Genomic DNA, 27,720 nt, shown 5'->3' with positions numbered 1-27,720 from the left:
GTATTTGGTATTTCAATTTTTTCTACGGGTGCCTGCTAAAGGGTTAAAATCTTGAATAGCGTTTGCACACACTGTTTCTTTGTCTAATTTCTTCCAAGTATCTATCACTCTGTGTGGGAAGCTATTTTTTTCAGATCTCTTCTGTAATTATCTTTTTTTTAGTTTCTTTTCGTGTCCTCTTGTTTTTCCATTTCAATAAGTCATTCTTATCTAAGATTTCCATTCCCTTCATAATTCTATAAATAGTTAGTAAGCCTCCTCTTTCCCTTCTTTGTTCCAGAGTTGGTAATTCTAATTTGGACAGTCTTTGTTCTTATGTCATTTTGGAAAGAGTTGGTGCCAGTGTGTGTGTGTATTTACCTAAAATACACAGGTAAGGAGCAATGCTCATTGGGTCCTGTCTCCTATTTTCTGTGTATGTATGTATCAAGGATGAACCATTTATGTAGGCAAGGCAGACAATGCCTATCTTCAATAAAATAGATCAGCAGCTACATTTTCCTTCTGGGGCACAATATGCACCTAATCAAACAAAATTAAGAAGGTTACTCTGATTATTATGCATAGAATACAAAGATTTTATAAAGGTCACCAACTACCTATCTTGAGTAATTACTGATGGCACATGCCTGGTATATATTTACCTAATTGTAGTATAGAAGAAAGGAATAATGTTCACTGGGTCCTGTCTACTGCTCTAATTTTTTTTTTCTTTGTCATACCTAGACTCAAATTCATGTACAGTTTCATTTTAATCTATATCCTTGATTTACTATTATCATATTTAGATCTGAACTCATGTACTGTTTGAGCTTGGGTTATATCACTTCTTCACATACTCTAAACATGTGGTCATAATTTACTCCCATGACCTCTTAAAAGCCCTCCCATCTTTAAGCAGGATATTTCTTCTGTCAAAGCAATCTATGCCCTTCTGTGACCTACATACAGTAATCATATCACCTCTTTCTCTTCGATCTTTCAAAGTTGGGAAACTCAGTGCTTTTAGTCTTTCGTCATGTGGTTTATCTATGAGGCTGGGGACTAGTTTGGTTGCTGCCCTTTGTATTCTCTCAATCTTGCTTATATTGTTCACTCTGTGTGGGGACCATACTACTGACATATATTCCAGTCTTGGACAGATCAGTGTTTTGATGATTTTTTCATCATCTCTTCATCCATATAGTGAAATGTTACTTTGACATTCTGCAGTAATCCATATGTATCTCCCACAATCCTGTTGATATGTCTGTCAAGTGACATGTTGTCTTTTATCAACACTCCCAAATATTTCTCCTCTTTTGCTTTTGTAATGGGTTCACTTCCCATAGAACAGATTAAGGATGATCTTTGGCTACTATTGCCCACTTCAAGTACTTTGCCTTTTTTGGTATTGAACTTCATTTCCCATTCTTGGCTCCATGCAGGAATAGTGTCTAGATCTTTTTGCAACAGTTTACCATCCTCATTTTTCACTCTTCTCATGATTTTTGTGTCATCTGCAAACATGTTGGCATAGCTTGTTGTTCCATACATCATGTCATTGACAAGAAACATTATTGGTGCAATCACTGAACCTTGTGGAACTCCATTCGTTACTGCTATCCATCTTGACATCTTATCCTTTACTACTGTCCTCCTGTACCTTTCCTTCAAAAAATCTTTCATCCATTCTAGTACTTTGCCTCTGTCCTCCAACATGCTCCTATTTCCACATTAGTCGATTGTGAGGTACTTTATCAAATGCTTTTTCTAGGTCAAGGTACACACAGTCTACCCACCCTTCTCTCTTGCAGTACATCAATCACTCTTGAGTACAGACTTAAAAGGTTCGAAACACACAACCTTCCAGATCTATAGCCAAACTAACTGTATGAATGTTCATCTTTTCAAGATATTTGGTCCATTGATCTTTCACAATCCTTTAACATAATTTCACTTTTGTGCTGGTCAGTGATACTGGCCTATGATTTAGTGATGTCTCCTTATTTCCACCTTTGTGAATACATACATGTATTTACCTAATTGTATTCATTGAATTGTAACATACAGGAAAGGAACAATACTTGTTGGGCCCTGTCTCCTATTCTCTAATTTTCTAACATACTTAGACTCAAGTTCATGTATACAGACGCTCCTCTACTTACGTTCATTCGTTTCACGTTTTTTCGATTTTACGTTTGAACTGACTAAATTTTTTTTTTTTTTTTTCAGTGAATTTCTTAGTTTAGCGCGCTCTCCATAGTTCAAACGATACTTACGCATGACGCTGCATCCATTGTTTACATGGCACAAACGTTATAAGTATTTCCATGCGTATGTTAAGTTTACAGGTACGAATATTGCAGAGGACATTACATCATCAAACTCTACGGGAATGAAACATACAAAATAGGATTAACTGAACATTTCGGTTACTCGGACATTTCTAATCCTCCTTGGAGTTCGTATAAGTGGAAGTTTACTGTATTTTACAATGTTATGTGTATAATTAATGATTTAGGGGTGTTTTATAAGATACGGTAATAGAATTTACGGATGTATAGTACAGTATGAACAGTCATACATTACTAGAACGTACAGTAACAACTTACATTCATTTTTAACTTACGTTCAGCCGTTCGGAACGTAACTAAAATGTAAGTTGAGGAGCGTCTGTAGTTCCAACTTAATCTTTATCCTTGATTTCTAATTATGATTTTTAAATTTTAACTTATGTATTGTTTGAGCTTGGACTATCGCCTTCTAAGCTATTCAACATATTTATGCAACTGTATTTTTTCACATCCTTAGACATGTGGTCTTTCTTAATTTACTCCCTTGATCTCTTAAAGCCCTCCCATCTTTAATCAGATCTCTTCTGTCAATACAATCTATCCTTATTAGTGACCTGAACACTGTAATCATATCAAGTCTTTCTTTTTGATCTTTCAAAGTTGGAAGACCCAGTACTTTAAGTCTTTCTTCATATGGTTTATTTGCCAGGTTGGGGACTAGTCTGGTTGCTCTTGCTTATATCCTTCAATCTATGTGGGGACCATACTACTGACACATATTCCAGTATTGGATGTATCTGTGTTTTGATTAGTTTTTTTTATTATCCATTCATCCACATAGTGGAACACCACTTTAATCTTCTGCAGTAGTCCGTATGTCTCTCCCACAATCCTGTTGATATGTCTGTCAGGTGACACATTGTCTTTTATCAACAACCCTGAGTCTTTCTCCTCTTTTGCTCTTGTAATGAGCTCACTTCTCAAGGAATATTTTAAGGATGGTTTGTACTGGAGTTGAAGTGTCCGAGATATATGGTGGGGGTTATAAGAATGGATATAGTGAGAAATGAGATGAGGAAAAGAATGGGGGTGGAAAGAGAACTGGCAGATAGGGCTCACAAAAGATTATTGGGATGGTTTGGGCACATGGAAAGAATGAGTATAGAAAAATTAGTAATAAGAGTGGGAAAGCAGAGTTGGATATACTGAACCTGTGGGCAAGACCAAAAATGAGATAGATGGATTGGGAGAAAGGATCTACTGAGTAGGGAAGGGAGAAGGCAGGGTATAAGTGTGAATGGATAATGGTTATGCATGAATTATATTTTTATGCAGCCTGAAGTCTTCTCTATTTTCTGCACAAAAGGGAGGAAGGTGGGTTGCTATGTAAATGAAATGGCCCTGCTGTGGATGTACTGTGTCTTGCTGCATCATTTCTGATCCAGGCAGTGGGCAGGATAGAGATACAACCCTTCATCCACAAGGAGCTAAGATGAGAGGGAAACAATGGGTGGTGGATGGAATTAGAATAGATGGGAGTGAGTGCACCCTGGATAACTACCTCTTTATAAGGAAGAAAAGGCCTTTGATATACAGATAAATAGATGTGTCAGTATATATACAAACATATATATATATATATATATATATATCATATACATATATATATATATATATATATATATACACACACACACACAAGAATGGAATATGCAGTGATGACGTGGTCACCAAGTACAAAAAAATGTATAACAAAACTTGAAAGAATACAAAGAGCAATTACAAAATTGGCACCAACACTCTCAGAACTGGATATTTTTAGATACTTGGGTGCGAATGTGGCAGGAAAGGGTGGAGTGGAGGTGGAGGTAGAATGTAGATTGAGAGAAGCGAGTAAATGCCTTGGTGGATTAAAAAGTGTAATGAGGAATAGACATTTGGGAATGGATGCTAAGAGGAGATTGTATGAAGGAGTGATTGTGCCAACAGCACTGTATGGGGCAGAAACATGGAATATAAGAGAGGGAGAGAGAAGGAGTTTGAATGTGTTTGAGATGAGGTGTCTGAGAAGTATGATGGGGGTTACTAGGCTGGATAGAGCGAGAAATGAGGTGATGAGGAGAACAGGGATGGTAAGGGAGTTGGGAGATAGGGTGGATGAAAAGGTATTAGAATGGTTTGGACACATGGAAAGAATGAGTGAAGAAAGACTAGTAAAAGAGGTATGGAAGGCAGATATGGAGGGAGTGAACATGAGGGGGCGACCTAGGATAAGATGGATGGATGGGGTGAAAGGGGCTTTGCGGAGGAGGGGAATGTCTGTTGAGGAAGGATGAGAGAGGACAGAAGATAGGGGTAAATGGAGAATGGTTGTATATGGATGATGTGATGCATGAGGTGGAATGGGTGGGGGGGATGGGGGTGAGGTAGTATGTGTGAGAAAAATTTGATGGAGCCCGAAGGGATTTCTCCCTGTCTTCTCCTTTTCTGCATGAGGGGACGGAGAGGGGGGTCGCCAATTTAATGAAGCGGCCTTGCTGTGGATGTGCTGTGTCTTGTGACACTGCCTCTGACCCAGGGCAGTGGACAAGATGCAGGGATGACCCGTCATCCAGGAGGTGCCAAGATAAGAGGGAGGGTGGAGGGAAGTGGAGTGTATTGGGGATGGAATGGGTGGGAATGGTTTTTATGCCTATTTCATTTTGGCTACCTCCCTTGTAAGGGGGAAAAAGCCTTTGGTATATGTTTGTAAGATCAATGAAAGTGGCCTTCGACTACATGGATGAAGAAATGTAAAGAAAATAGTAATTACACTGATAAGACCTAAATTGGAGTATGCTGCAACACTATGGGCACCTAATACAAAAAAAAAAAAAAAAGGAAATTAGAAAGAATTCAAACAACAGCAACAAAAATGGCACCCACACTCTCAGATTTGATATACGAACAAAGATTGGATAAATTACATCGATCAACACTGGAACAGAGAAGAGAAAGAGGTGATTTGCTGACTATTTACAGAATTATGAAAGGGATGGAAGTTCTTGATAGAGATGACTTATTAAAATGGGACAAAAGAGAAATAAGAGGACATGAGAAGCTAAAGAAGGACAGATACAGAAGAGATTTGAAAAAGAATAGCTTCCCACACAGAGTGATTGATGTCTGGAACAAACTAAATGGGGAAACAGTGAGTGCTAAAACTATACAAGATTTTAATAAACTGGATACAGAGATATAAAAATGGGTAACTATGAGTATAGTTCTCGTCCCATAAGATACAACTAGGTAAATAGAACTAGGTAAATACTTGTGTCTCATGATGCCTATGTAGGCATCATCATACCAAAGTGGTTAAATGTATTTGAGATGAAATGCCTGAGAAGTATGGTAGGAGCTACTAGGCTGGATAGAGTAAGAAATGAGGAGGTGAGGAGGAGAATGGGGATGGAAAGGGAGTTGGGAAATAGGGTTGATGAAAGAGTATTGGGATCATTTGGACACATGGAAAGAATGAGTGAAGAAAAATTAGTAAAATAGGTGTGGAAGGCAGAGGTGGAGGGATTGAACATGAGGGGGCAACCAAGGATGAGATGGATGGATGGGAGAAAAGGGGCACTGGGAAAGAGGGGAATGTCTATTAAGGAAGGGAAAAGAAAGAAGACAGGGGTGAGTGGAGAATGTTTGTGTATGGATGATCCTATGATGCATGGAAGGGAGTGGGTGGGAGATGTTGGAGTGAGGGAGTATGTGTGAATGATGTTCTGATGCAGCCCAAAGTGATTTCTCCCCATCTTCTTTTTTTTTTTTCTGCATAAGGGGATGGCAAAGAGGGCTCACCAATTAAATAAAGCGGCCTTACTGTGGATGTGCTGTGTCTTGCTACATTGCTTCTGACCCAGGTCAAAGGGCAAGGTGCAGGGATGACCTGTCATCCAGGAGGAGCCACAAAAAGAGGGAGGGAGGGATAGTGAATGGGAGTGGAGTATGTGGGGATGAAATGGGAGTGGATTTATGACTTTGATTTTGCTACCTCCCTTGTATGGGGGAAAAAGCCCTTGGTATATGTATGTATATTATCATTATTATTCATTATATTATTACTATCAGTTTTACTATAAACTTTATTACCATTATCAATAAATTGATGATCTCTTAACTTTTGGGTAATTCTATTTTGATTTGTAATTTCTGTTACTGAATTAATCTTACCTGCCCTGTTAGAAGATTGTAGAGAATAGCTCCAACAGACCACCAGTCTGCAGCAGGAGTTGGAACACTGAGAGGGGAGTCCAGTTCTGGTGCAACAAAGCCACCTTTTCTTGACTTGTCACTTATCTCACGCTCAACACTTGTCCACTGACTTTGGTAGGTCAGCACTAGGCTTCCTCCTTCACCAAGAAGAAGATTGTCAGGATTGAAGTCCCTTTAAATGAAATATGATTATAATACATTATAATCAAATATGTATTTCAGGACACTTGAATTGATATACAGTACATATAATGGCAACTTCAACATCAATGTGCAACCCCTAAATATTACCAGATCAAGCTAAATTTTGGCAATCGGCATTTCTCTTGAATCAGAGTAGAATGCCAGGTTCTGCTTCGGAAAAATTTAAAGTTAATTTTGAGTACCACCTTGATATATATATATATATATATATATATATATATACACACACACACATATATGTATATATATAAATACATAAATATGTATATATGCATATACATATGTATATATACATATATATATATATGCATATATATATATATACATATATATACATATTTCTATATACATATATAGACATATATATATATATATATATATATATATACATATATATATATATATTTCAACAAAAACCCACTGTGTTGGATAAGAAATGAAATAAATAGATTCCATATATTTCGATCACGGACTGTGATCCTCTTCAGTGGAATACAGAGTAGAGGAGCAAAAGGCATGTCTTATAAACAGTAAAAGAAGGAACATGGATAGGACTCAGGTAGCGTCTAATGCTTTGCGGGGCAGGTCACCCGCCTTCACCAGAGATGGTAGTAATTTGTTGACTGCCCAGGTGGTAATGCAGTCAGGTGACCATTGTCCATGAGATATATTGAAATTTGGAAATTTGTTAATCAAGGATGATTCTATTATTTTCCTTGACGCTACCTGAGTCCTATCCATGTTCCTTCTTTTACTGTTTATAAGACATGCCTTTTGCTCCACTACTCTGTATTCCACTGAAGAGGATCACAGTCCGTGATCGAAATATATGGAATCTATTTATTTCATTTCTTCTTATCCAACACAGTGGGTTTTTGTTGAAATTTACTAATGTGTTACGACATTACTTTGTAGATATATATATATATATATATATATATATATATATATATATATATATATATATATATATATATATATATATATATATATATATATATATATATATATATATATTTACCTAGTTGTATTTTGCGGGAAGGGGAGCTATGCTCGTGATGTCCCGCCTTTGTATCTTGCAGTGTCTAGTTTGTTTTTAAACTCATGAATGGTTTTTGCGCATACTATTCCATTGTCCAGTTTGTTCCAAGTGTCCAAAACTCTATGAGGAAAACTGTTTTTCTTCAGTTCTCTTCTATAGCTATGTTTTTTTATTTTCTTTCCATGTCCTCTTGTGTTTCTTTTGTCCCAGTTAAGTAAGCTCTCACTATCGAGTACCTCTGTGCCTTTCATGATTCTGTAGATGGTCAATAGGTCACCTCTCTCTCTTCTTTGCTCCAGTGTCGGTAACTCCAGTTTAGCCAATCTCTCTTCGTATGATAGGTTTGCAAGTGCAGGTGCCATTTTTGTAGCTGCTCTTTGGATTCTTTCTATTTTCTTTATATTCTTTTTGGTACTGGGGGACCACAATGTCGCTGCATACTCTAATCTAGGCCTTATCAATGTAACCAATATTTTTTTCATCACGTCTTCGTCCAAGTATGTAAACGCCACTTTTATTGATCTTAGCAAGTTGTAAGTCTCCCCGACAATTTTGTTAATCTGTATATCATAGGACAAGTCGTTCGTGATAATTACTCCCAAATCTTTTTCGGATCCTACTTTCTTTACTTCTTTGGTTCCAATTGTATATTTTCCTGATATTCTGTTTTTGCTTTTTCCAAACTCCATTATGCTACACTTCTTAGTATTAAAGTCCACTTCCCATTTCTGACTCCAGTTCCATACCCTATTTAGGTCTTCTTGCAGTGCTTCACAGTCCTCATCAGTTTCTATTTTCCTTAGCAGTTTGGCGTCATCGGCAAAGAAGCTCATGTAGCAGTTCACGTCCTCATCCATGTCATTCATATAGATAGCAAACATTATTGGTGCCAGCACAGATCCTTGCGGTACTCCACTGATCACCTCTTTCCAGTCTGAATATTTTTCTCTGAGCACTACTCTCATCTTTCTACCAGTCAGAAAGTCCTCTATCCATTTTAGTAGGTTTCCCTGTATTCCTCCTATGTGTTCCAGTTTTTTTAGTAGTTTTCTGTGTGGTACTTTGTCAAAGGCTTTTTGCAAGTCTAGGAATGCACAATCAGCCCATCCATTTCTTTCTTGCACTATGTCTATTAGTCTTGAGTAAAAGCATATTAAGTTTGTGGAGCATGATCTTCCTTGTCTGAATCCGAATTGTCTTGGGTTTAATATGTCATTGTCTTCCAGATGTTTTACCCATCTATTCTTGATTATTTTCTCACAAATTTTGGCTATGGTGCTTGTTAGTGATACTGGCCTATAGTTGGTGGGTTCTTCTTTGTTTCCTCCTTTGTGTATTGGTACAATGTTAGCGTTTTTCCAGTCCTCGGGTATCTTTCCTTCTTTGAGTGAGCTGTTTATTAAGATGTGTATTTTGTCTGTTAGTTCTTCTTTGCACTCCTTTAGAATCCAATTTGCAATACCGTCCGGGCCATGTGATTTTCTGACATCCAGCCTTGATAAATGTTCTGATATTTCCTTTAGTGATGCTGTAAACTCATTCATGAGGGGAGATTTCTTGTTTTTGTCTATGTCACAATTTGGTATTTTCTCTCTGGTGAAAACAGGTTTAAAGTGATTGTTCATGACTTCGGCCATCTCTAAATCTTCTGTGTATTCTATGTTTCCTTGGCATAGTTTCACCAATTCCTGTTTGTTTTTAAGTTTACCATTCACATACCGATAGAATAGTTTGGGTTGCTCTTTGCATTTGTCTATAATATCCTTCTCATGGTTCCTTTTCTCCTCTCTTCTCACATTAACATACTCATTTCTATAGTTAACATAAATTTGCCATTTGCTTTGTTTTTTGTCTTTTCTCCACTTTTTCCAAGCTTTGTCCCTTCTGTCTTTTGCCTCACTGCATCTTTTGTTGAACCAACATTTAATGTACTCTCTCTCTCGCTTTTGTCTTGGTACATGCCTGTTTACCCCTTCATTGTAGTTTTCCATCAATATATTCCATTTCTCTTCCACTGCTGTTTCTTCCCTGTAAAATATTTCCCAGTTTGCATTCCGGAAGAATGTCTTTAGTTTTGTAAAGTCTGTTTTGTTGTACCTCAGTCTTCCTTTCCTATGCTTTTCGTTCCTCTCTATGTCTATTTCTTCCTTTAGTATAGTTTCGATGAGTACATGGTCACTCTTTCCAATTGGTGTCTCATACTGGACTTTATGCACTATTTCAGGCTCTGTTGTAAATATTAGATCTAGTTTCGATGGCTCTTCATTATTTCTGTACCTTGTGTTTTCACGGACCCATTGGGTCATTGTGTACTCCATGGTCATATCTAGCAGTACATTGCCCCACGAGTCATCTCCTCCTTGCATTGTCATGCTGTCCCAACAAATTTCTTTGCAATTGAAGTCCCCCATAACTACCAGATTACCCTTACCCATTAGTATCTCATTGAGTGATTTTCTTGTGTCATCTAGCATTTTTGTATGTTCAATTTCTTTCCAAGCGCTTGTTTTTGGAGGCACATAAGTCACCACAAACTTTCTACTTTTCATATTCTTGCCTTCGACTTTTATCATGATCAATTCAGCATTACCTTTGCCCTCTGCAATTTTTGTCACCTTTAGGTCTTTCTTGGCCAAGAACATGATTCCCCCTCCCTGTTTCTTGTCCGTTTTTTATCCAGTAGTTGTATAAACCTTGTCCGATAACAGTGGATGGTATTTCACCTCTTAGTTTAGTCTCTACAATTCCCATTATGTCTGGTTTTGCTTCTAACAGATAATCATTGAGTTCGTTCAGTCCCGAAATTAGTCCGTCAATGTTGGTATAGGCCACTTTTAATTTTCTTCCTTCTCCCTGGTTCCTTCTTCCCTTGTTTTGTTCGTTTTGAAGTGCCATTGTCTTAATCTCAAGTCTATTACTCTCCACTGGAATTCTTTGCATTCTGTCTCCGATCTTTTCAAGTTTTTTTCCTTTGCTTCTTCTCTTAGTGCCCTTTCTTTTTCTAATTCCTCAGTACTCATTTCTCTTTTTATCCATATCTTATTGTATTTTTCACTCTTTGCCAAGTTACCTACTTTTTCAAATATGTCTTCTACTACCACTTGTGACCTTAGTTTTATCTTTAGAGGTCGATTCCTATCCTTAGTATAGCGACCAATTCTGTAAGTCTCTTCTAAGTCTGTGCCTGAATCACTGTCTCCCCCCTGAATTTCATTAAGGATTTCTACTGCTGTCTCTTTTTCTTCTTTTTCTCTCATGTACCTCGCTAATCCTTGTTTTTCTTTAAGCCCATAAACCACAATACATTTCTTCCTATCTACTGTATCCCTGACCCAATTTGCTTTTTCGTTAATCACTTGAATGATTGTGTCTTTTGCATTATCTTGCATTTGCTGCTTGACTATTTCTTTGAAAGCAATTTCTTTATTTTCAATATTTTCTTTCCACTTCTTAATTTCCTGGATACTGTCCCCACCTAAGTTTTCTTCGATCTTTTGTGTCAATTCTTGTAATTTGTTGTTCACTTCCTGCTTTAGATTTTCGCTATTGCAGGAAGTGAACAACAAATTACAAGAATTGACACAAAAGATCGAAGAAAACTTAGGTGGGGACAGTATCCAGGAAATTAAGAAGTGGAAAGAAAATATTGAAAATAAAGAAATTGCTTTCAAAGAAATAGTCAAGCAGCAAATGCAAGATACAGTAATGCAAAAGACACAATCATTCAAGTGATTAACGAAAAAGCAAATTGTATATATATATATATATATATATACATATTATATATATATATATATATATATATATTTATTTATATATACTGTATATATATACACTATTGATGAGCTTATATCAGCAAAAAGGACAGATTTTTTTTTTCTCACTATAATACCAGAGCTGGGTGCGTTATCACCAGACAAGTAGTGCATTACCATCAATGTGTTACTGAAAAATCTGGGGGTGTATTACAATCAATGTGTTACCAATTCTAATTTCCTTTAGATTGATTTTGGAAAAAAAAAAAAAAATGAAATGGGCAAGTATTTATTTCTTACAAATATTCTCAATAAAATAATACCTAAACTACAACATTAACATTCCTTATTCTAAAACATAAAATAACCAAAGCTAGGCACTTGTGTTACAGTTAGCGTTATTGTATTACTAATGCACTACCTGTCTGGTGGTAACTTGCCCATCTCTGGATGATATATATTTATTTGTTGGAAAGTGTTACAAGACTTATCCAATTATATTGTTGTATTCTCATGGAATCTGCACTAAAAAATCTGAAAATAAAGGAAAGTTTTGGTATGAAATTAATGGACTGTCAATGGAAGTTACCAATTTAACAATAGTCGGCTGATATTTTTCAAAGTTAACTTAAAAGTTAATCCATTAATGATAATTTTAACCTTGTTTATCAATGATCAATGGATTAACAGACTGGTGCCCAGCTCATATATATATATATATATATATATATATATTATATATATATATATATATATATATATATATATATATATATATATATATATATGAACTTAGCTAGTTGTATTTTACAGGAAGAGAGCTATGCTTATAGTGACCCGCTTTTGTATCTTTCCACATCCAGTTTGTTCTTATAGTCATGCATATTTTTAGCACTCAGTGTTTCCTCATTCAGTTTGTTCCAGATATCTATCACTCTGTGTGGGAAGCTATTCTTTTTCAGATCTCTTCAGTAACTGTCCTTCTTAAGTTTCTTCTTGTGTCCTCTTGTTTGTCTTCTGTCTCACTATTGTAAGTCATCTCTATCAAGAATTTCCATCCCTTTCATAATTCTGTAGATGGTTATCAAATCCCCTTTTTCTCTTCTTTGTTCCAGGGTTGGTAGATTTAGTTTATCCAATCTTTGTTTGTATGTCAAATTGAAGAGTGTTGGTGCCATCTTTATCGTTGCTCTTTGAATTCTTTCTAGTTTATGTTTTTTTTTAACTAGATGTTAATAGTGTTGCAGCATATCCTAATTTTGGTCTTATTAGTGTATCTAGTATTTTCTTTACCATTTCTTCATCCATGGTGGGGGTAAAAGAATACTGCCACAAGTATTTCCACTTGGATTGTAAGAGGCAAGAAAAACAGGACAGGGATTGGGACCAGGCATCCTTCTCCCAGTAGCCCCACAGGGGACATTCCTAAAAAAAGTAAAGGTAGAAGAGGGTCTAGGAGTTTTCCAACCAGCACCCTAAGGTTTGGATCTTTTAATGTGTGTGGATGTGATACAGATGAGAGTAAAAGGAAAGAGATAAGTAGTATGTTTGTGAGAAGAAAGAAGGATGTGCTGGCTTTGAGTGAAACTAAGTTGAGAGAGAAGGGCGAGTGTGAGTTTGGGAATGTAATTGGGAGGTTATCAGGAGTGAAGAGAGGGCGAGGGAGAGAATGGGTGGCTATACTAGTAAGTGAAGAGATAGGTAAACATGTAGTGGAGTGGAAGGAGGTTTCCTCAAGGATAATGTGGATGAAGGTAAAACTGGGAAAGGAGATGTGGGTTTTTGTAAGTGCATATGGGCCTGGTAGTGAGAAGAGTGTAGAAGAAAGGGAGGTTTTTTGGATAGATTTAAATGAGTGCATAGAGGGATTAGGGAGGAACGTTAATGTAGTAGTACTGGGAGACCTTAATGCTAGGGTAGGAAATGATCCAATTGATGGAGTGGTTGGGAAATGTGGAGTTCAAGGAAAGAATTGTTGTGAAGAGTTGATGGTGAAGATGTGTCTAGAAAGGGAGTTGATGATAGCAAATACAGTGTTTCGGAAGAAAGTCAAGCATAAGTACACATGGGAGAGGGTGGTGGATGGAACGGTGGTAGATAGAGCGTTAATGGACTATGTAGTGGTAAATAGGAGTATAATAGGAAGAGTTAAGGATGTACCATATTTTTCGAACCATAAGGTGCTTCGTACCATAAGGCGCACCCATAATTTGCTATTCCCCGTCCTTACATAAGGTGCACCTGACCATAAGGAGCAGCTGGTCTCGTCATCGGATAATCATGCTTATGTGAGTGCATTCAGAACTGATCATTTTCGTTGTCAAATGAGAAAAATCGTTTGGGATTTAGCAAAATTACAAAAATAAATGATACTATATATATATATTTTTTTTTGGTCAGTGAAATCAGACCATCTCCATGGATGGTCTTCCCTACCAATACCCCTAAAAAACAACATAAACACGTTACGGGAATTGTAGGGAATAAAACCAGCATTAGCAGTTTTATTCCCGGAATTCTCTATTCACTTAAAAACAGAAGATTACAAATGAAGGTAAATTTTTAGTTTCGACCATGGGCGTAATATAGCAATAGAAAATTAATTATTAATTTTGTAAACTGTAATGTATCAACGTAATATGCAATTTTGCGAGCGGAAATAAAAAACAAAAAAGTTACTAAAACAGATTTCGTAAGTAACGAAGTCTTGTCGGACGAATGGTAGGCCATGTTATGATAGATGCCGACGTCTAACCTAACCTGTGTTTAATAAATCGTTACCTGCAAATTAAATGTCATCCGGCTCGTCCTCGTTGTCGTCGCCATGAGAGACGTTGGCGGGCTTTTCAACCACTCTCTCAGCTTGCGGGGTATACAGTTCCTATGCTACCGACTTCGTTCATTAGCATATTTGCTTGTAGCAAGGTATTATTTTTTCATTTCTGCCCACAAAATTGCATATTACGTTGATACATTTTAATTTACAAAATTAATAATTAATTTTCTATTGCTATATTGCGCCCATGGTCGAAACTTAAAAAATACCCAAATGACTACAGTCGGAGTGGAGCGAGACTAGACCAATGTAAAATGGCTGTCTTTGTTTTAGACACTATCATGTCATAACCTTGATAGCGTTAATGAATGCGGTGGCATGGACTCGAAAACTGTCGAAGTTTTCGCAATTTTCTTGTCATGATACATGCATCTTGGTTATAACTTGGTTGTAACTTTTGCTAGGCCTATGCACTGTCGCTGTCGGCAGGCTAGCTACGAAACGTGTGAAAATAGTACGTCACTGTCCGAGGCATTTTTTTGCAATGAAGCCACACATAAGGCGCACCTCACGATAAAGCGCACCACCCAATTTTGGCCGATTTTAAGGATTTTGCCCGTGCCTTATGGTCCGAAAAATACCGTACATGTGTTACAGGGAGAGAGTGGGGGAATATCAGATAATTTTTTGGTGGAAGGTAAGTTGAGAGTGGAGAATAGATGGAGATAGTGGAAAAGGACAACAGGTAGGGAGGTACTTAAAGTGAACTTTTTAAATGAAAATGAAAAGGAGGAGTACAAGAAGAAGCTGAGATAGGAGTGGAGGAGGAATGGGGATGGTTCAAGGAGGGAGTCACAAGGTGTGCAAAGATGATGTGTGGAACTAAAAGGATGGGAGGAAACAGAAGAAAGGGTAGTGAATGGTGGGATGAGGAAACAAATAAGGTTGTAGAAAAGAAGCAAGCTTTCACAGATTGGTTACAAAATAGGATGAGGGAGTCATGAGAGGTACAAAGAAAAGAGAAGTAAAGCACAAGGTAAAGGAGGCAAAGAGGAGAGCAGATGTGAAATGGGGTAAGAGTATGACAGAAAATTTTGAAAGTAATAAAAAGATGTTTTGGAAAGAAATTAAGAGAGGATGAGGAGGAGAATCAAGTAGAGAAGAAAAGGTAAAAGGTGTAGATGGAGAGATGATAATGGAAGAGAAGGCAGTAAGGGGAAGATGGGCAGAGTATTTTAGGGAGTTGCTTGAATGTGAAGGAGGATAGGGAGGGAAAGATAGTTGCAGTGGGAAATGCTAAGAAAATGACCGTGATGAGTGAGGAAAATGGAGGAGAAATATGGAAGGATGAAGAGAAGGCAGTTGTTAAGATGATGAGAGCAGGTAAGGCACCTGGTCTGGATGGATGCCATGCAGAATGTCTAAAAAAAAAAAAAAAAAAAAAAAAGGAGGTACAGTGATGGTGGACTGGCTGGTGAGGTTATTTAATGTTTGCTGGAGAGAGGGTAGAGTGGTGGAGGACTGGAGGAGTGCCTGTATAGTTCCACTTTACAAGGGAAAAAGGGACAAGTATGAGTGTTGTAGTTTCAGAGGGATTAGCTTGTTAAGTGTAGTTGGGAAGTCTTATGGGAGGATCTTGATTGAGAGAATTGGGAGAGGAACAGAGGGAGTAATTGGTGAGGAACAGTGTGGATTTAGGACAGGTAGAGGTTGTGTAGATCAGATCTTTGTGGTAAGATAGATATGTGAGAAAGCTAGGAAAGGGGAAGGATGTCTTTTGGGCTTTTATGGATCTGAAAAAGGCTTTTGACAGGGTAGACAGGAAGGCATTGTGGGAGGTTTTGCAGGTTTTACGGGATATGAGGAAAGATTCTAGAAACTGTCAAGAGTTTTTATGAGAGTTGTAGAGCATGTGGCAGGATTAAAAATGGAGAGAGCGAGTGTTTCAAGGTAAAGGTGGGGCTTTGTCAGGGATATGTTATGTCGCCCTGGCTGTTCAACTTGTACATGGATGGGGTGGTGCGAGTGGTAAATGCAAGGGTAGTGGGTAAGGGATTGGAGATATTTAAAGAAAATGGAGAAAAGTGGGAGGCGAGCCAGTTGTTTGCGGACGACACTGCGCTTGTGGCAGGATCGGAGGAGGGATTGAGGAAGTTGGTGACAGAGTTTGGGAGAGTGTGTGATAGAAGAAAGTTGAAGATAAATGTGGGTAAAATTAAGGTGATGAGATGTACAAGGGGTGAAAGTGGCAGCAGACTGGAAGTGAGCATTAAGGGAGAGTGACTGGAGGAATTGGATAGTTTTAGATACTTGGGTGCAAATGTGGCAGGAAAGGGTGGAGTGGAGGTGGAGGTAGAATGTAGATTGAGAGAAGTGAGTAAATGCCTTGGTGGATTAAAAAGTGTAATGAGGAATAGACATTTGGGAATGGATGCTAAGAGGAGATTGTATGAAGGAGTGATTGTGCCAATGGCACTGTATGGGGCAGAAACATGTAACATAAGAGAGGAAGAGAGAAGGAGTTTGAATGTGTTTGAGATGAGGTGTCTGAGAAGTATGATGGGGGTTACTAGGCTGGATAGAGTGAGAAATGAGGTGAGGAGGAGAACAGGGGTGGTAAGGGAGTTGGGAGATAGGGTTGATGAAAGAGTATTAGGATGGTTTGGACACATGGAAAGAATGAGTGAAGAAAGACTAGTAAAAGAGGTATGGAAGGTAGATGTGGAGGGAGTGAACATGAAGGGACGTCCTAGGATGAGATGGATGGATGGGGTGAGGGGGGCTTTGGGAAAGAGGAGAATGTCTGTTGAGGAAGGACGGGAGAGGACAGAAGACAGGGGTGAATGGAGAATGGTTGTATATGGATGATGTTGTGATGCATGAGGTGGAATGGGTGGGGGGATGGGGGGTGAGGTAATGAGGTAGTATGTGTGAGCAAAATCTGACGCAGCCTGAAGGGATTTCTCCCCATCTCCTTTTCTGCAGGGGGGGGACAGAGAAGGGGGGTCGCTAATTTAATGAAGCGGCCTTGCTGTGGATGTGCTGTATCTTGCGACACTGCCTCTGACCCAGGGCAGTGGACAAGGTGCAGGGATGACCTGTCATCCAGGAGGTACTAAGATAAGAGGGAGGGTGGAGGGAAGTGAAGTGTATTTAGGGATGAAATGGGTGGGAATGGTTTTTATGCCTTTTTCTTTTTGGCTACCTCCCTTGTAAGGGGGAAAAAGCCTTGGTATATGCATGTAGTCAAAGGCTACTTTCATTGATCTTAATAAGTTGAAAGTTTCTCCAACTAATTTGTTGACGTGTTTGTCTATGTCATGTCATTCGAGATAGTTGCTCCTAGGTCCCTTTCCAAGTTTGCTTTTTATATTTCTTTTGTACCAATTTTATATTGATATGATACTCTATTTTTGCTTTTTCCAAATTCTATTATGCTACATTTGTTAATGTTGAAGTTCACTTCACTCTTCTGACTTCATTTGTCCAGGTCTTCTTGAACAGATTTGCAGTCTTCTTCTGTACTTACTCTCTTTAGTATTTACCTAGGTGTATTATACGGGAAGGGAGCTATGCTCGTGGTGACCCGTCTTTGTATCTTTCAGCATCAAGTTTTTTCTTAAAATCTTGAATAGTGTTTGCACACACCGTTTCCTTATCTAATTTATTCCAGGTATCCATTACTCTATGTGGGAAGCTATTTTTTTTTTCAGATCTCTTCTATAGTTATATTTTTTTAGTTTCTTTTCATGTCCTCTTGTTTTTCCGTTGTCCCCTTTTAATAAATCATCTCTATCTAGGATTTCCATTCCTTTCATGATTCTATGGTCAGCAGATCTCCTCTTTCTCTTCTTTGTTTCAGAGTTGGTAGTTCCAATTTGGACAATCTTTGTTCGTGTGTTAATTTTGAGAGAGTTGGTGCCAACTTTGTCATTGCTCTTTGTATTACTTCTAATTTCTTTATATTCTTTTTAGTACTGGGTGTCCATAGTGTTGCTGCATACTCCAGTTTTGGTCTTATTAGTGTAACTAATATTTTTTTTAATCATTTCCTCATCCAAATAGTCAAATGTCACTTTCATTGACCTTAATAGGTTGAAGGTTTCTCCAACTATTTTATTGATATATTTGTCCGGTGTCATGTCTTTGTTGATAATTACTCCAAGGTCTCTTTCTGAGTTCACTTTTTTGACTTCTTCACCAATTTTATAATTTCTTGATATTCTATTTTTACTTTTTCCAAACTCCATCTGCAATGAAGTTCATATAACATTCCACACCTTTATCTATATCATTTATATAAATAGCAAACATTTTTGGAGCCAATACAGAGCCTTGGGGGACTCCAGTTTTGATCTTATTAGTGTAACTAATATTCTTAAAATTATTTCCTCATCCAAATAGTCAAATGCCACTTTCATTGACCTCAATAGGTTGAAGGTTTCTCCAACTATTTTATTGATATATTTGTCTAGTGTCATGTCTTTGCTGATTATTACTCCAAGGTCTCTTTCTGAGTTCACTTTTTTTATTTCTTCACCAATTTTATAATTTCTTGATATTCTATTTTTACTTTTTCCAAACTCCATCTGCAAAGAAGGTCATATAACATTCCACACCTTCATCTATATCATTTATATAAAGAGCAAACATTATCAGAGCCAATACAGAGCTTTGGGGGACCCCACTTATCATATCTTCCCAATTTGAGTTCTTGTCTCCCGTTGAAGAAATCTTTCATCCATTCCAATAACTTTCCTTGTATTCCACCTACTATTTCAATTTTACTTAGTACCTTTTTGTGTGGTACTTTGTCAAAAGCTTTTTGTGAGTCCAAGAAAGCACAATCTGCTCATCCATCTCTTTCTTTTATTATTGTATTAATCTTGAGTAAAATCATGTTAAGTTTGTGGTACAAAATCTTCCACTTCTAAATCCAAATTGTTTAGGATTTAGTATTTTGTTCTCTTCCAAGTGTTTAATCCATTTATTCCTAATAACTTTTTTGCATATTTTTTGCTACTGTGCTTGTAAATTTGTTGGGTTTTCTTTGTCTCCTTTGTATATTGGTACATATTTGCATTTTTGCAATCTTGTGGTACTTCTCCTTCTTTGAGTGAGAAGTCATCTTATGTATTTTATCTGGAAGTTCATCTATACATTCTCTCAATATCCAGTTTGCAATTCCATCGGGCCCGTGTGACTTTCTGATGTCAAAGTTTTTTATTTGGTCTTTTATTTATTTCTGTGTCACTGTTATTTCTTTCATTTCAGGGATGTTCCCTCCTGTCCTTCATCCCAAATTTGTGAGCTTTCAATTGTAAATACAGACCTAAAATGTCTGATCATAACTTTAGCCATTTCTACATACATATACCAAGGCTTTTTCCCCCATACAAGGGAGGTAGCCAAAAAGGAAAGGGCATAAAATCATTCCCACCCATTCCATCCCTGAATACACTCCACACCCCTCCACCCTCCCTCTCATCTTAGTACCTCCTGGATGATGGGTCATCCCTGCACCTTGTCCACTGCCCTGGGTCAGAAGCAGTGTCGCAAGACACAGCACATCCACAGCAAAGCCACTTCATTAAATCGGCGACCACCCCTCTCCGTCCCCTCATGCATAAAGGAGAAGATGGGGAGAAATCCCTTCGGGCTACGTCAAATTTTGCTCACACATACTACCTCACCCCCCATCCACCCACCCATTCCATCTCATGCATCACAACATCATCCATATACAACCATTTTCCATTCACCCCTATCTTCTGTCCTGTCCCGTCCTTCCTCAACAGACATTCCCCTCTTCCCCAAAGCCCCCTTCACCCCATCCATCCACCTCATCCTAGGACGTCCCTTTATGTTCACTCCCTCCACATCTGCCTTCCATACCTCTTTTACTAGTCTTTCTTCACTCATTCTTTCCATGTGTCCAAACCATCCTAATACTCTTTCATCAACCCTATCTCCCAACTCCCTTTCCACCCCTGTTCTCCTCCTCACCTCCTCATTTCTCACCCTATCTAGCCTAGTAACCCCCATCATACTTCTCAGACACCTCATCTCAAACACATTCAAACTACTTCTCTCTTCCTCTCTTATGTTCCATGTTTCTGCCCCATACAGTGCTGTTGGCACAATCACTATTTCATATAGTCTCCTCTTAGCATCTATTCCCAAATGTCTATTCCTCATTACACTTTTTAATCCACCAAGGCATTTACTCGCTTCTCTCAATCTACATTCTACCTCCACCTTCACTCCACCTTTTCCTGCCACATGTGCACCCAAGTATCTAAAACTATCCACTTCCTCCAGTCACTCTCCCTTAATGCTCACTTCCAGACTACTGCCCACTTTCACCCCTTGTACATCTCATCACCTTACTTTTACCCACATTTATCTTCAACTTTCTTCTATCACACACTCTCCCAAACTCTGTCACCAACTTCCTCAATCCCTTCTCCGATCCTGCCACAAGCGCAGTGTCGTCCGCAAACAACAGCGGGCTCACCTCCCACTTTTTTCCATTTTCTTTAACCATCTCCAATCCCTGACCCACTACCTTTGCATTTACCTCTCGCACTACCCCATCCATGTATAAGTTGAACAGCCAGGGCGACATAACACATCCTTGACGAAGTCCCACCTTTACCTCGAACCACTCACTCTCTCCATTTCTAATCCTGACACAAGCTCTACTACTCTCATAAAAATTCTTGACAGCTCCTAGAAGCTTTCCTCCTATCCCATATATCCACAAAACCTCCCACAGTGCCTTCCTGTCTACCCTGTCGTAAGCCTTTTCCAGGGCCATAAAGGCCCAAAAAACATCCTTCCCCTTTCCTACAGCTTTCTCACATATCTGTCTTATCACAAAGATCTGATCTACACAACCTCTACCCGTCCTAAATCCACACTGTTCCTCACCAATTACTCCCTCTGTTCCTTTCCTAATCCTCTCAATCAAGATCCTCCCATAAGCCTTCCCAACTACACTTAACAAGCTAATCCCTCTGAAACTACTACATTCACACTTGTCCCCTTTTCCCTTGTAAAGTGGAACTATACAGGCACTCCTCCAGTCCTCCACCACTCTACCCTCTCTCCAGCAAACATTAAATAACCTCACCAGCCAGTCTACCATCACTGTACCTCCTTTTTTTAGACATTCTGCATGGCATCCATCCAGAACAGGTGCCTTACCTGCTTTCATCATCTTAACAACTGCCTTCACTTCATCCTTATTTCTCCTCCATTTTCCTCACTCATCACGGTCATTTCCTTAGCATTTCCCACTGCAGCTATCTTTCCCTCCCTATCCTCCTTCACATTTAGCAACTCCCTAAAATATTCTGCATATCTTCCCCTTACTGCATTCTCTTCCATTATCATCTCTCCATCTGCACCTTTTACCTTTTCTTCTCTACTTGATTTGCCTCCTCTTCCTCTCTTGATTTCTTTCCAAAACATCTTTTTATTACTTTCAAAATTTTCTGTCATACTCTTACCCCATTTCACATCTGCTCTCCCCTTTGCCTCCTTTACCTTTTGCTTTACTTCTCTTTTCTTTTCTTTGTACCTCTCATATGACTCCCTCATCCTATTTTGTGACCAATCTGTGAAAGCTCGCTTCTTCTCTTCTGGAACCTTCTTTGTTTCCTCATCCCACCATTCACTACCCTTCCTTCTATTTCCTCCTGTCCTTCTTGTTCCACACACCATCCTTGCACACTTTGTGACTCCCTCCTTGAACCATCCCCATTCCTCCTCCTCACCTACCTCTACTCTATCCTTCACTCCCTCCAATTCGTCTCTCAGCTTCTTCTTGTACTCCTTCCCCTTTTCCTTTTCATTTAAGGAGTTCACTCGAAGCACCTCCCTACCTTTTGTCCCTTTCCTCTTCCTCCATCTATTCTCCACTCTCAACTTACCTTCCATCATAAAATGATCTGATATTCCCTCACCCTCTCCCATTAGCACATGTACATCCTTAACTCTTCCTATCATAATCCTATTTACCACTACATAGTCCATTAACGCTCTATCTACCACACTTCCCTCCACCACCCTCTCCCATGTGTACTTATGCTTGACTTTCTTCCAAAACACTGTATTTGCTATCAACAACTCTTTTTCTAGACACATTTCCACCATCAAGTCTCCACTACAATTCTTTCCTGGAACTCCACATTTCCCAACCACTCCAATTGGATCATTTCCTACCCTAGCATTAAGGTCTCCCAGTACTATTACATTGATATTTCTCCCTAATTGCTCTATGCACTCATTTAAATCTATCCAAAAAGCCTCCCTTTCTTCTACACTCTTCTCACTGCCAGGCCCATATGCACTTACAAAAACCCACATCTCCTTTCCCAGTTTCACCTTCATCCACATTATCCTTGAGGAAACCTCTTTCCACTCCACTACACGTTTACCTATCTCTTCACTTACTAGTATAGCCACCCCTTCCCTCCCTCGCCCTCTCTTCACTCCTGATTACCTCCCACTTACACTCCCAAACTTACACTCGCCCTTCCCTTTCAGCTTAGTTTCAAACAAAGCCAACACATCCATCTTTCTTCTCACAAACATACTACCTATCTCTTCCCTTTTACTCTCATCTGTGCCACATCCACACACATTAAAAGACCCAAACCTTAGGGTGCTGGTTGGAAAACTCCTAGACCCTCTTTATGCCTTTGCTTTTTCTTTTAGTAATGTCCCCTGTGGGGCTACAAGGAGAAGGATGCCTAGTCCCAATCCCCGTCCCTTTCTTCTCGCCTCTTATGATCCAAGTGGAATTACTTGGTGGCAGTATTCTTTTCCCCCACCACAGGGAAGGTAGGCGAAAAAGGAAATGAATATTCAGAGAAATTGTACAGGACAGGAACAAGGGGTTGGGGGACAGCATAACGGAGGGACACTCATAGTATAAAAGTGTCATCATTTCTCTATGAACAGAGTTTTTCTCTATCACAGCCAAAATGATGTGTGGCTCTGGTCCATAGGGGCGCCCTATATAGATCCTAAAGTATCAACTGCATGCCACTTTGCCACAATAACATGGAGCCATGTGTTTGTCTTTTAGTTTATCATTTACATATCTGTAAAATAGTTTAGGTTGGTCCTTGCATTTATCTATTATATCTTTTCTGTAGTTTTTTTTTCTTCCCTGCGTATATCTACATATTCATTTCTCAGTTCGATGTATGTTTGCCATATGGTTATTTTTTGTATTTTTTCCATCTTTTCCAAGTTTTGTCTCTTCTATCTTTAGCATCATTACACTTTTTGTTATACAGGGTGGGGCGCGGAAACTTCCTGATTTGGGGATTGAATTATAAAGTGTTTACACTTCACAATTCTTTATTCTACTTTTATGTCTGTCACACAACATGGGAGATTTACTTTTACACAGTTCTAAAAACAATATCTTTTAAATGTCCACTTCCATTGTCAATACACTGATTCAGACGATTTCGGAAGCTTTGGTCTACTCTCTCTAGCATGGTGAGTGGTATATTGGCTTTTTCAGTGCGGATGGCATTCTGTAGGTCTTCCAGGGTCTATGGACGGTCGTTATAAACCATGGATTTGAGATAACCCCACAGGAAATAATCATAGGGGCCTAAATCAGGCGAGCGCGGTGATTTCCCTGAGAGGCGATTTAAACTGGCCCCTATGATTATTTCCTGTGGGGTTATCTCAAATCCATGGTTTATAACGACCGTCCATAGACCCTGGAAGACCTACAGAATGCCATCCGCACTGAAATAGCCAATATACCGCTCACCATGCTAGAGAGAGTAGACCAAAGCTTCCGAAATCGTCTGAATCAGTGTATTGACAATGGAGGTGGACATTTAAAAGATATTGTTTTTAGAACTGTGTAAAAGTAAATCTCCCATGTTGTGTGACAGACATAAAAGTAGAATAAAGAATTGTGAAGTGTAAACAATTTATAATTCAATCCCCAAATCGGGAAGTTTCCGCGCCCCACCCTGTACCAACACTTTATATAAACCCTTTTTTGTTTCTTCTTTGGTATATATTTATCTGTTCCTTCCTTGTATTTTTCTTTAAGTATGTTCCATTTCTCTTCCATCTTTGTTTCTTCATTTGAAAAAATTTCCCACTTAGAATTTTGATTTTTTTTTCTAAGTTTTACAAAGCCTGTTTTGTTGTACATTAATCTTCCTTCTTTATGTTTCTCATTTGTTCTTGCATCATTTTATTCTTTAAGTTTGAACTCTATTAGTATGTGGACACTCTTTCCAATTGCCATCTTGTAATTCATTTTGTCCATGATTTAAGGCTCAGATGTGAATACTAAGTCTAGTCTCGATGGTTCTTCATTGTTTCTATATCTGGTATTTTCCTTGACCCACTGAATCAATGTATAATCAATGGTCATATCCAGTAGTGTTGCCCCAGAGTTCGTCTCCACCTTTTACTGTGATTTCTTCCCAATTTATTTCCTTTGCGTTAAAGTCACCCATAATTACTATGTTTCCTCCATCTATAAGTAACTCAGATAGTGCATTCTTTGTTTCTTCCAGTAATTTGGAATGATTACTATCAGATCAAGCCTGTGTTTTTGGTGGCACACATACTACTATAAATTTTCTACTTTTCATAATACTATTTTCAACTTTAATTGTGATCATTTCCACATTATCTTTTCATTCTGTTACCTTTGTCACATTTAAGCCCTTTCTAGTCAATAACATGACTCCTCCCCCCTGTTTATCTGTTCTATTTTTCATCCAATGGTTGTATAGACCTTGTCCCACCATACTTGATGATATAGGACATTTCAATTTTGTTTCCACAATTCCCATTATGTTTGGTTTCTGTATTAGCAAATAGTTATTTCGTTAATTTATTTCAGAAATTATACTGTCCATGTTTGTGTATGCCATTTTTTTTTTCCTCTCTTTTTTGGGGGGGATTAAGTTTCCTTTTTTCTGATGTACCATTTTCTCAGCTGCAGATCCAGTACTAAAAAAAAAAAAAAGTCTCAATTCTTCTCTTGTTTTTTCATTATGTACATTTCATGTATATATATATATATATATATATATATATATACATATACAGGGGGTCACCGCAATTCGACCGTTCGCAATTCGAATTATCGGAAATTCGACAGTAGCTAATTTATACCCAACCCTCAAGGTTCGACAGCTAGACTCAACAATTCGACATTCAAATCTCGCGCACCACGCACCCGGTCGAATTTGCCGCCACTCCGTCTCACTCTCGCCCCAGCCATCATCGAGGCAAGCCACGCTCCGCTGTTCCACCTCCACCATGCCGCGCAAATCCACCTCCGGCCTCACCCCTGAGAAACACACTTTCCTGCATTTCAAAAATAAGCTTGAGCTTATAAGAAAATGTGAGGCAGGTATGGCTCATTCTGCCGTTGCAGCGGAAATGGGTGTCCCAAGATCAACAGTATCAACGATTTGGAAGAACAGGGACAAGTACCGCCAGGCCGCTGCATCAACATCTTCCACGACTTCCCTTGTTCTCCGTGGCTCAAGGGACTCCCGTCTCGACACGATGGAGGACATGTTGATCAAGTGGATAGAGGACAGGACACAACGCAAGATGCCGATCAGCATGGGGCTCGTGCAGGAGCATGCCTTGTCACTGTGGGAGGACTTGCAGGCCACAACATCCACCACCAAAAATGTACTGTACAGCAGTTTAATGTGTTTAATAAACAAAATTAGATATAAATGAAGCCTTTAATATTACTGATTTAGTCTAAGTTAGTGTTTTTTAGAGGTCATAGTGATATTTTGGGGGGGTCTGGGCTGGAGGTCGGTCCCTATCTCCCCTAATTACAATGTATTCTTATGGGAAAAACTGCATCATGATTCGACAAAACCCCGGTTCGACCGATGATAGACCGTCCCATCTCTGTCGAATTGCGGTGACCCCCTGTATATATATATATATATATATACAGGTACTCCTCGTTTAACGACCTACTCGGTTAACGACAACTCGGAGTAACGACGGGCTTTATGACGTCGTTTAACGTAAATCTCCCGAAGTTACGACGTCGTGTACGATAATTAAGTTGGCTGAGGCAAATTTGTATGTTATAAATGAACTTGTACGGTGGATATTAGCTGTGAGGTAAAGTGTTCTGAAGCTTAGGTCTACATTACCATCCTGCAAGCTGCAAAAACTACCTGGGGTACAGTGTATACCGGTAGTGGTAAATTTTTAGTTTCGACCATGGGCGCAATATAGCAATAGAAAATTAATTATTAATTTTGTAAATTATAATGTATCAACGTAATATGCAATTTTGTGAGCGGAAATGAAAAAAAAAATGCTAAAACAGATTTCGTAAGTAACGAAGTCATGTCGGACGAATGGTACACCATGTTTGTTATGATAGATGCCTATGTCGAAGAAATGAAAGGATAAATTAATTCGTCTAATCTAAACTAAACTAACCTAACCTGTGTTTAATAAATCATTACCTGCAAATTAAATGTCATCCGGCTCGTCCTCGTTGTCGTCGTCGTGAGAGACGTTGGCAGACAAGATGGTGTCCCGAGCCTATGCTACCGACTTCGTTCATTAGCATATTTTCTTGTAACAAGGTATTTTTTACTTTCATTTCCGCCCACAAAATTGCATATTACGTTGATACATTTTAATTTACAAAATTAATAATTAATTTTCTATTGCTATATTGCGCCCATGGTCGAAAAAAAAAAAAAAAATACCCCGGTATTCAATATGGAATGTCAGCATACGCGGATTTGGTCATATACGGTAATTTTAGAAACCTAACCACCGTAAATAAACAGTAAATAAAGCTTTAATGTACTGTATAAAGATACATGTATTGCTGGACATTGTACATACAGTACATGTACGTATATGTATACACTTTCGCTTAACGACCAATTCGGTTAACGACGGCGCGCTGGTCCCAATTGTCGTCGTTAAACGAGGACTGGTTGTATATATATATATATATATATATACATATATATATATGTATATATATGTATATATATATATATATATATATATATATATATATATATATATGTATATTTACCTCTCCTAGGATGAGGTGGATGGATGGGGTGAAGGGGGCTTTGGGGAAGAGGGGAATGTCTGTTGAGGAAGGAAGGGAGAGGACGGAAGACAGAGGTGAGTGGAGAATGGTTGTATATGGATGATGTTGTGACTGCATGAGGAGAAATGGGCGGGGAAGTGGGGGGTGGGGTAGTATGTGTGAGTAAATTTTGACGCAGCCCTAAGGGATTTCTCCCCGTCCTCGCCTTATATGCAAAGGGGGACGGAGAGGGGGGGTCGCCGATTAAATGAAGCGGCCTCGCTGTGGATGTACTGTGTCTTGCGACACTG

The 27,720-nt window shown here is 38.6% G+C and overlaps 1 protein-coding gene across 2 annotated transcripts in view; it reads right to left on the bottom strand.

The window, feature by feature from the left end:
* Positions 1–27,720, bottom strand: part of LOC143033487 (ribosomal protein S6 kinase delta-1-like) — a 329,868-nt gene that overhangs the window by 39,532 nt on the left and 262,616 nt on the right. For both annotated transcript variants that reach the window (XM_076198986.1, XM_076198987.1), the window contains one exon: positions 6,489–6,702. In XM_076198986.1, coding sequence (XP_076055101.1) covers positions 6,489–6,702 — 214 coding nt within the window. The remainder of the gene's footprint in view (positions 1–6,488; positions 6,703–27,720) is intronic.

This window comes from Oratosquilla oratoria, chromosome 15 (genome assembly GCF_046742065.1).
Source record: "Oratosquilla oratoria isolate Oo_2021 chromosome 15, ASM4674206v1, whole genome shotgun sequence".
In the NCBI taxonomy this organism is placed as follows: Eukaryota; Metazoa; Arthropoda; class Malacostraca; order Stomatopoda; family Squillidae; genus Oratosquilla; species Oratosquilla oratoria.
This window is presented reverse-complemented; position numbering and strand designations above follow the sequence as displayed.